Here is a 10795-nt window from a genome sequence, read left to right as displayed (position 1 = left end):
GGGGGGTTGGACTGGATGATCTCCTGAGGTCCCTTCCAACCCCCACCATGCTGTGATTCTGTGATTCTGTAAAGCAGTTGGGCTGAAAGGGAAATTCAGTAGGTGGGGAGTGGAGGAGATGGGAAAAAGCAACAAGATTGTGAATGCTTAAATCCCAAGAAAAATGTTAAAAACCCAACTGCAAGTACTTATGAGAAGGGGAGAGAGCAATACGAGTAAAATGAAGCACAGGTGAAAATCCAGGGGTTTCCTGGTCACTGCAGCTGCCATCCTGCCCCTGCCACTCGCCACAGGCTGCAGAGACAAAGCACTGCTGGATGCTGGCCCAGCCGAGCTCCCGCGGCTCAGGCAGACAGAGCCCTACATGACAAGGAACATCAAAGAGCAGCTCCAGCTCTAGGCTGTAACCTACATCATTTAGAAAGAATGTTCCAGGGCAGATGGAAAATCAACTGAGGGGGGTGAAACTATCCAGCTGGGAAGCTCCAGAGGGGAAGCTGAATCCAGGCTGTCCCGGCTGATGGGGACAGGCACGACACAGACCTTAGTATCCTTTAGTCTGTGATGCTAGCAAGGGCCTGCCTGCCTGCCACGCTAGAGGATGACACTTCACATGGTGTCTAGACAGCTTCTCAGAAAGCCCCGGGCAGAAGGCAAGGCAGATCTATGGGATAAAAACAACAGGGTGTGGAAGGGGAATCCAGGAAGAAAAATTAAAGCTGTCAGGTAAGAAGTTGAAGACCAAGATGTCTGTGGTAGGATGTCTCGTCTTGGACATCTCTGAAATGCCTCAGATTCCATGTGCAAACTTGGTCAGGAAATTAGAGGAGAATAAAGTGTGACTGAGAATAAAGGTATGTGGAAGAGGGTTGGCACCTATTAAGATCTGGAAGAACTTTTGGAATAGCTGAGTCTATACAGGAAAAATGGGCTTCATCGAAATGAAAATAGAATTAGTTCCCTGGCACTTCAGAAGAAACATTATGGGAGATGTCTTAAATTAAAAATTAGGGAGAGTCAGTACAGGAGAGGTCCAGGAGAATATCTAAGAGTTAAGTCACTAAACCTCTGTAGCCTTAGGAAAACAATAAGACAGAATTCAATAAAATTCAGGTAGGGAACAGGACAGCCTGAAGAAGTTAAGCCAAATTTAAGTGGGGTGTGTAAAAAAAGGCAATGAGATCAAGACAGAGACCTATGCTTCTAGGTTAGAACTCCAAAAAATAAAGCAAAAGAACTGAAAAGCCAGGATGAATGAGTATGTTGGCTTAATACCATCTTATAAACTTGATACAAGGAAGATTATTAGTGGTACCCTAAATTTCAGGGTACAAGTTTTGTAGGAAGACTGGAATAGGTTGAGCTACTGACCAGTGTGGTAAGTTCCAGGAAAATGTGAAGGTAAAAAAGTGTGAGGCTAAAAGTTACCAGCATCAACAAATAACACAGAATGTGAGTGGACTCAAATCCTAAGCCTAAAGAGAAACAGGACAGCATGGGGGCTACACTACCCACCACTGGAGCAAGAGCAATGACATGCACGAGAGGCTGGAAGAGATGCAGAAAGGCTGCGAGAGCAGAAATTGCCACAGGAGACTCGTGTTGCTTCCACATAAAACACATAAACATCATGGTAATGGATGAGATAAAGGCAGGGTCAGCTGCTTCTTGGTGCCACCAGCCAAATAATACAGAAGTACATAACGCTTCCTTGGTCCTAAGCTGGGACCTGGGGGTTCTGGTCCATGGCAAGTTGAACATGAGCCAACAGTGTGTCCTGGCAGCCCAGAGGGACACCCGTGTCCTGGGGGCACCCAGCACTGCACTGCGAGCCGGGCCAGGGAGGGGATGGTCCCGCTCTGCTCTGCACTGGGGCGGCCTCACCTCCAGCACTGGGGGAGTTTGGGCACCACAGGAGAAAAAGGATCTAAAGCTCCTGGAGAGTGTCCAGAGGAGGGACACAACATTGGGGAAGGGTTTAGAGGGGAAGGGTGTGAGGAGAGGCTGAAGTGACTTGGTTTGTTCAGCCTGGAGAAGAGACTGAGAGGAGATCTCCTGGGGGTCTAGAACTTCCTCCCAGGAAGGAATCCCAGGATTCCTCAGAGGAATCACACTTGTCCCTGTGTTGCGCGATACACTCGTGTGTCATGTGGAAAAGAGATGAACACAAAGTGATGCAGGTCATGGAAGGGCAGCTCAAAACACCCCTGGGATCACGCTGACCCCAAACACAGGATGAAATTTTTGAAACTGGGAGGTTTGATGCCAGAAAAAGGTGGTTCTAACTCCACAAGCACATCAACCAGCACAGGCCACGCCTACGGACAAGGACCAACATCTTCTTACCACAAAGACAGCCAGACCAGGGTGCAAAAACATGGGGCTCACCCCCAACAGTCCTTGTAGACTTATTGTCTACACATGGCAAATACAAGCAAGAACCTAATTATCACCTTTCCCATAAAAGCAAAAGATAGTATGAAAATTTGGAGAGAATTGTAACAAAATAAGACAAAAGATGAATTAAGAACAGTCACAGAAACAAGCAGGAAACATAAGCTCTAAACCTGTAACACGGAACTCCAGGCAACTGTTTCCTCATAAAGACAAAAATAAATAAAACCACAACTGTGAAAAGATCAAAGCTACAAAGGAGCATCGACGCTGAAGGCAAGGTGAATGGTTTCTTCCTTTCTGAAGGAACTAGGTGTGCACCAAACCCTCCAGCACCAAGGCTGATATGAAACAACTCGTCCCTTGGGTAGAATGGATGCACCAGCTGGGGAGTGCCAGAATGTGCCCATTTCTCTGGCTACACAGATCACTGAAGATGTGAGAGTTGCAGAGATCATGTCATAATTTTCTTATCGTTGCATGCTGAAATAGTAACTTTTATCAAGATGGAAGGAGTGGTTATTATATGCTTGTATCGCTCTAATTTTACAAGGGTTGTCACCAGGAAGAAGATAATAGTTTCCAGATAAGGAGATGACTTGAAGAACAATGAACAAAGTCATTACCTTGGAGTATCCTGTCTCTAACAAGACAGTTTTGCCAACGCTGGGAAATAAAAAGATAAAAGGACTATAAATAGTTAAAAAGTAACCTGATTCCTGTGAATAGAGGCAGGTGGTAATGACCAAAAGCCAGGGCAGGACTTAAAGACACACTCCCCAAAGCAGCAAGAGAGAAGAACTGGTTTCTGAGTTGCACAAGCAAACCAGATCACCTGTGAGATCTCGGGATGTCTGCAGGAAGCTGCGACCTGCCAGGATCCCCAGGTAGGAACTTGGCAGATGGAGGGAAGCAAAGCCAGGCCTGCATCCAGCTGCTGTGGGTTGTTTCAAGTTCTTTCTTTCCTGGTTTGGTTGGAAATAAAACATCTGTCTTTAGAGAAGTTGGCTAATTGCTGTGTATTACTGGCCATGGATAGTCAATCTAGGTTGAACTTTCTGAAAGAGTCAGAGGGAACCACATCCCAAAACTGAGCAGTGGAGAAAGCTGGACGGCTCTCAAAGTCACGTAGAGACTCCACCTAGGGCAGGACCTACAGGTTGTGCTCTCCAAAACTGAACAGTTCAGGAAAACAATCTTTATTTCCCATCATTGGAGAAACTGCATAAATGCCACCAAAGTCATGTTAATGGTTCAAAAGCAACAATGTGGTCAGAATGGTCAAGTAGAAACTGTCAATCAGCCCCCAAATCTAGTGCTTGCTGCCTGGATTCTTGAGGGAGAGAGAAGAGAACAGGCAGCAGAAGTGCAAAACTCCACCGGGATTTCCCTGGGCCAGCGTGCCTGAGGCTCTCCTGGTGTCCACAAGGAACCAGTGACCTGGAACTGGTCGACATATAGGTGATGGGGGATGCTTTTATTGCCTGAGACGTAAGAGACAAGACTGAGGAATACCAGTTGTTTCAAGAAAAGGATTATAGGGAATGCGGAAATGAGTATGTCAAAGCTGAATAAAATCCTGCTGGCTTAATGCCACCTGCTGCAAAGAATGCAGAAGCACTTTTCCCAGAGCTCCTGTGATCTTCTCCAGGAGTAGAAGACAGCCTGGAATCACTGATGTGCTGGTGGGAAAGACTTTAGTCTAGAGATCTCCAACACCAACCTCCTGCTCGCAGGGAACCACCCCCAACACTAGATCATCTGAGATGAAGCGCTGTCATGAGGGAGAAGCCCCACCTCTCTGGGATCTGTCCCAGCATGGCACCACCCTCCTGGGGAATGGTTTTTTTTTCCTCCCATGTCCAGTCTGAACCTCCCAAGCTGACACTTGTAGCCATTGTCTCTTGTTCAATTATCTGCCACTGTCGGAAGAGTTTCACTCCATCTGCTTTGCAACCGCCCTTGCAGCAGCTGTAGGCTGCAAGTGGGTCACCCTTCAGCTTCTTCTGCACCAGCTCACTCATCCCCCAGACTTCTGAACATCCTGACAGCCCACCACCACTGTCTCACCCCCAGTTTCTCAGAGCTGAACAGCTGCCTGACTTGATGAAAACTTCATGGTTTTCACTTCATCTAGCATGAGCATTTTAGAGAGAATGACTGACCAGAAAGGTGACCCTACAGTAGACAGTTCCTCCAAGACTCCAGAGGGTCTTCAAGGAAGAGTTATGGCCACCACATTATAAACTACTGGAGTCAGCATTTACAGTTGCTGCTAGCTCTGATGTTTCTACTCCATTATGTGAAAGGCAGAAAGAAAGAGGATCTGGCTCATATGTTGACCTGCCCGAGAGTTATCAAGGCCAGGAAGGAGGATTAGCTAGAGTCTGACTCATCCACTGCTCTGCACAGGGATTGCGAAGGGAAGAAGGTAAGGAAAAGGGAAAGTGGAGAGAACCTGGTGGTGAAACACTCACTTGTAATTGTTGTTGATGTCAGAGACACGCCAGACGTTCTGCAAATCAAAGCCCATCCTCACCAGCTCCATCTCAAATCGGTATCTCACATGGTCTCCTGGAAGAGCAGAACACGGGGTATTTACTGACAGCTGAGCAGAACTGATGAACTCTACACGTGTTAGTGGCAGCTCCACAGCAACTATCACAGGCTGGAGAGAAACTACAGGACAGGGATGGCAGGGATCTTGCTTCAGAAGCCAAAAAGATCTGTCCCTCACAGGGGTTCTTCTCCTTATTTTGTAAAGCCAGATCACCTCTCAATCTCAGGGCACAGAGTGGCTTGGAAACAGCCTTCCCACATCAATGTGGAGTGTGGGGGGTTAATTTAATCCTCTTTTGCCCTTCTGGCAGAGATGGCTTCCAAAGGGGATGTCAGGAACCCCGTGGCAGAGGAGTATGGAGAACCCACCCCAGGCAGCTCCTTTTTCCAGACTGCTCTCTCAGAGGCTGACTCAGGGTTTGCTCTCTCATGTTTTAGTCTCGCCTTCAAATCCTGGATGTCTTTGTTGCTCAAATGTCCAATGTTGTTAATAAATAAACCCTGCAAAGCTCTTCATTCACATCCTGCAGCAACAACTTCCACAGATAAGTTTATTTATACTAGAGACAATCCTTTCTCTGAAGCAGAGACAGAGCAAACATCTCCTATTCGCTGGTGTTTGGGACAGGTAAGAACATGTTGACCTTTTCTCTATCAGCTTCTTTTTGGCATCTCTTTCAGCTGTACTATTCATCCCTCCATCCCAACCTGTGTTTGGACATCTCATTCAGGCTACTGCTTCTCTCACACCAGCACATTTTTAAGTCTAAAGCCAGGTTTGGCACTCATTTTAATCCCCTTTTATTCATGCTGAAGCTATTTAAAGACAAAGCAACTGCAAGTGAACTTTGTGTTCCTGGAGAAGGGAAACTCATCCCAATCCACACGAGGGCACCATCACAGCTCTGCTTTTCTCTTCAGGGATTGGAAGATTTGATTTGTGCCTGTGTAAGGACGAGCCAGACACCTCTGCAGACCTGACCATGGGAATGTCATCACATCTCTAGGTGTGGGAAGAAGAGAGGCAGGTGGACTCATAATTATGCTGCCTCAAAGCTGATGATGTTGACCACCTAGGGACAAGCCTGCTTGAGCTCTCCATCATCATGATGAGAGCACTAAAGTATGGGATGTTTTCTCCATTTGCAAGGAGAAAGGGAAAAGCTGCTTGCTTAGGTGTTGCTGGCTCAGAACGTTTCTTATTGTCTTTATTACTATTATTCCTTCTATTGTGCTTGTTATCCAGCTGCACCTGGCCATCAGCTGGATCTCTACACCAGACACAGGATGCCTCTCAGCAAGATCAACTTGAGCTATGGCTACAGCAGAGCTTAAAACATAGCCAGACAAAACTGCACTGCAGTGCTTCTGGAGAGAAGAGCAGGAAAGGGACAGGGCAGGAGCTTACCTGGACGGCAGAGATGTGCATGTTGATCCTCCTCATCAACACAGACTCCTAAGCACCACGCATGGTAGGCAAATGCAAAGAGGTCCTCAGGCTTAGCAGGGCGGGCAATGGCTCGAGTTAACCTCTTTAGCCACTCCTGGCACTGCTTAAAGGTGGAAAAATGGCACCTGCAAAACCAAATGCAAATCAGCTTCAGTGGGTATGCTCATCCAGCCAAGGTGCAGAGATACAGAGCTCTGCTCCACTCAACCAGGAAAAGGAACAGAACCACAGCATCGTAGGGCTTGGAAGGGACCTCAGGAGATCACCCCTGCCAAAGCAGGGTCCCTACACCAGGTCACACAGGAAAGTGTCCAGGTGGGTTTGAACATCTCCAGAGAAGGAGACTCCACACCCTCTCTGGGCAGCCTGTCCCAGGGCTCCGGCACCCTCACAGGAAAGAAATTTTTCCTTAAGTTTGTCTGGAACTGTCAGTGTCCCAGTTTGTGCCCATTGCCCCTTGTCCTGTCACTGGGCACCACTGAGAAGAGTCTGTCCTCATCCATTTGGCCCCTGCACATTTGGCTCCACAAGGAAGTACCAGGTTGTTGCAACCTTGGCCAGGAACAGCCCAATTCCAATGGCAGCACCAAGGGAGGGACCAGAGCTGATCATGGCAACCGGCCTGCACTGACATCTGCAACACAGCAGTGAAACAGATACCTGATCACTTTGGAGTCCTTGCAGACGATGTGAAGCTGGAACATATCCCGACACTCCACACTTTCCATCATCCTCAAAGGCACCTGCGAGGGACAGATGTGGGGCATGACAAGAGACACCACGTAACCCAGCAGACACAGCAGCCTTCCCTGCAGGCCCATCGCACAGTTGTGGCTCTGTCAACAGTCACGAGCTTCTAGTTCAAACTACAAATTCCAAGGTTTATGAAGCTTCATGACCCAGTGTAGAGGCTCCTTCAACAATTACTATCCTGATTTCTGCTCTGTCCCTGGGTAGTCTCCCACCTGGGGACAGTTACTGACTAAATCCCATCCACACAGGCACAGGTAACTGAGCCAAAGAAAAGCACCAATAAAAGATGACAAGTCAAGACAGTGAGAGAAAGTCTCAGCCTCGCACTGTCTGGCTCGCAGTTGATGGTCTCCAGGTAGAAGCCTCATTAAAGTTGGACTGAAAAAAATCTTAACAGTCTCAAACTTGCCAAATTTCATGCTTAAATTTAAAGAGAACAGCAAAGGAAAGATCTAATTATTATCCAAAGGAAAAATCTCATCGACACACCAAAATGCAGCAGCAAAACAGCAACTGCATGATCAGCAGCAATTACAGACAGCATCAGGCTTGGTGTCCTTCAAGAGGCACAGCTCCCAGGCCACAGACCACAGAAATGGCTTATGCCCCCTCCCCAAATCCCCTCAAAATACTAGGAGAGATTATGGTTCAGGCAGCAGGAACAGACAGATCCAGACTCACATTGATCACAGAATCCTTGAATTTGATGTGAAGCCGGTAGTTGGAGATGGCGATCACAGCATCGTTTGCATGGCCAAGATACTCCACCCCCTCACCCTGCAACACAGTGAATGGGACCTGGAAGGGAAACATCACTAATTCAGGAGACACGCAGAGTACTTTGTGCACCATCAATGCCAAGAGCCACTCTTCCTCCTGCCTCCGCAGAGCATCTCCCGCAGGAAATCATTCACAGCAACGTGTTCTTCATCTACCAAGAGCAGGCAACAGCATGAAACAGCACTGGTACCCACTGCCCAGCCCCACCACATGGATCTTCTTCCAAGGAGCCACTGAGCACCTCCTGATGGATAATTACCCACAGAGGAGAGGTGTGACCATGAACACTCCGTACACCACACCTTGCTGGGCATCTGGCAGCAAGGGTGTTGCATGGAGGCAGAGGGATTTCCAGTCCCTGGATAAAGGTGGCCCTGGCACATGTGGCAGAATAAAGGACACAACCTCAGGCTGGCTCAGACAGGTTGGGGAGAGCTCTGCACAGCTCCAGGCAGAGACTGACACCATCAGAATCCTCTGCCCGTGTTGCATACGCGATCCTGCTGCGTCATTAAGTGCAGGGGGCTCTCGGCAGCACTAGGAGACTCAGTGCCACCAGTCCAGGTAAGTAAACAAAGCAAAGAGTTGCCCAATTTCTGCTGACAAGGCTCAGAGGGAATCTCTGTGTACAGTGATTTGTACAACTGAGGAAGCTGTGATGAAGTTACCTGTATTAGAGTTTTTGTTAAAAAATCCAGATAATCGAGTCTGTTCTTACCCATCAGCCCGGACATGCTGTTGCTATTTTTAGAACAGGGGAACCTGGCAGATGGACAAGTTTGACTTTTCTTTTCTTGCATTAAAAAAAGAAAAAAAAGAAAAAAGGATAGACCAGCCTAAAACTGATCAGGCTCCTTTTTCCTTAGCTACATGGACTCCTCGTTGTTCCCTGAATGCCACCTGCACCAGGTGATGTTGGCAACCAATTATGGGAAAATGTCACAAAGATTTATCATTTCAGCCAGACAGGGCACGTGAAGAAACAATTCATTACACTGTCATTACTACAAGTCAGACCACCTTGCCTTTTTTTTTCGAAGCTGTTTCTGTGGCTTGGGTGTCTGCTGCTTAAAAACTGAATTTCCTGGATTTCAGACTTCACGTACAAGTGACAACTGTACTAACAACTCCCTTCTTCAGTTATTTGTGCAAAAATAACAACCTGAGACTGGCACCTGTCTGAAAACTCTTTAGAAATGTTAATTGACAGAATATACTCTCTTTATTTCTGCAGTTTATTTATGCATGCTGGCCAGAGCTGGTTTTAGTTGGCATGTGTTTCTTCTGCTTACGTGGCTCTTTCACACAGCAACAGAAGGGAGACGGATTAGAAACGAGATGGTAAAACTGCAAGAACAGAGAGGGAAAGAATTGAGAGAGGGAAATCCTGGAATAAACTGGCAGGTGTCTGAACACAGCTTGTTATCAAGCTGACGGCGTCCTTTTAGATTTCAGAATAACTATTTACTGAACACAAATTACCCTCTGGGAGGGGTGAACTTTACGGTCCTCCACAGAGAAGGGTAAAGCAGATCCTGCTCTTCTCCGGGCAGTCTCAGCTCAGACTCATCTCAGCAGCTTCACCTCCTGCAGAGCTGCAGCCTTGACCCTGTGCAGCTCCTCAGCCCGTGTCTGCTCCTTCCGCTCAATCCTCCCGTTGCCCTGTTTCAGTCCTTGCTTTTATCACCAACATTTACCAAGATGAAGTGAATCACAGAGCAAACTCAAACACTGCAGCAGCAGCAGCGAGAACATACAACATGAGCCTGGCTCCAACCAGAGGAGGAGGATGATGAGCACAGGGACAAGGCAGCAGTGGAAGGAAGCACCCAATACCAGGAGGTTTTGGCTCCCAGCGCTCACAACACCGTCCTTGTTGCGCAGCAGCAACAGTACCCGGGTGTCTTTCAAGGGCCTTTTGCAGCAGGAGGTTGGCACCAGATGGAGGTTTATCTTTCCAACAGCTCTGCAGCAGGAAAATGCCAGGAGCACGGTGTATTAGGGCCAGATCAGCCCTTGTGATTGCACGCAGAGCACAGCCTGGCCCTGAGACTGGATCTGTCCCCGAGAGCATTCCCTGCTGCGGATTGCTACGCAGGCAGCGTCACTATTTCTCGCTGTCTGCACAGGCGGAGGGCAGGGAATGCCCAGGCTGGCTCTGGTATTGCATCATGCTCCAGCCCTATCTCCCAGCAGCAGATGCAGTGCTGTACAGATCGCAGCGTCTCGGCAGGGCCAGGGCGCACGGAACTGCCGTCAGCAGCCTCCACGCACACGGAAGGACCCACTGATCCAAATGGGACCTACAGCACCAGCGAGCCCGTGGTGTCCAGGACATGTCCTGGGCTGGAGAACTGCCCTCAGGTTTCACACCACACCAGAGTTGAGCCTCCCACATCCCAAAGCAGATGGTTTTCTTCCTTCCTTACCTGCAATGACTCTTCTTCCTTCACAAGCTCTTTCGGGGGGAACAAGTCCTTGGCCTGGATATACTCCAAACTGGGAGGGCCTTCCTCACCCTGCATTGCAAACAAAACACACGCTGAGACAGGCCCCAGACAGTGCATGTCATGAAAAGACAAAAATCAAAGCTGCTGGATACTCTTGGCATCCCAATACCTTGGGGATCCCCCAGACCTGTGCATGGAAGTGCCTGTTCTGCTTTTGGGCCATACTCCCTGCATTGCAGGACCCCAGCAGTTTGCAGGATACCCACAGCACAGTGAAAGACCAAAGCAGGTCTCCAAGTCCCATCTCTTCCATCTGTGTGGTACTTGGAAAGCCAAGCAGATACACCCTGACCACACACAGGATTTTGGACTGATGTGACAGTAATTTGTCACATGAAATGTAACCTCA

At 48.2% G+C, this 10795-nt stretch overlaps 1 protein-coding gene across 1 annotated transcript in view; it reads right to left on the bottom strand.

The window, feature by feature from the left end:
• The window catches only part of LOC104524458 (myotubularin-related protein 4), a gene marked incomplete at both ends in the record, with an annotated part of 21871 nt that extends 11416 nt beyond the window's left edge, over nucleotides 1-10455 (bottom strand). The window contains 5 exons of the mRNA XM_010167342.1: nucleotides 4872-4968; nucleotides 6362-6528; nucleotides 7064-7146; nucleotides 7838-7954; nucleotides 10366-10455. Of these exons, the coding sequence (XP_010165644.1) occupies nucleotides 4872-4968; nucleotides 6362-6528; nucleotides 7064-7146; nucleotides 7838-7954; nucleotides 10366-10455 (554 nt within the window). The remainder of the gene's footprint in view (nucleotides 1-4871; nucleotides 4969-6361; nucleotides 6529-7063; nucleotides 7147-7837; nucleotides 7955-10365) is intronic.
• Between the last annotated feature and the right edge of the window lie 340 nt (nucleotides 10456-10795).

The sequence above is a fragment of the Antrostomus carolinensis genome, unplaced genomic scaffold (genome assembly GCF_000700745.2).
Source record: "Antrostomus carolinensis isolate BGI_N321 unplaced genomic scaffold, ASM70074v2 scaffold27334, whole genome shotgun sequence".
Lineage (NCBI taxonomy): Eukaryota > Metazoa > Chordata > Aves > Caprimulgiformes > Caprimulgidae > Antrostomus > Antrostomus carolinensis.
This window is presented reverse-complemented; position numbering and strand designations above follow the sequence as displayed.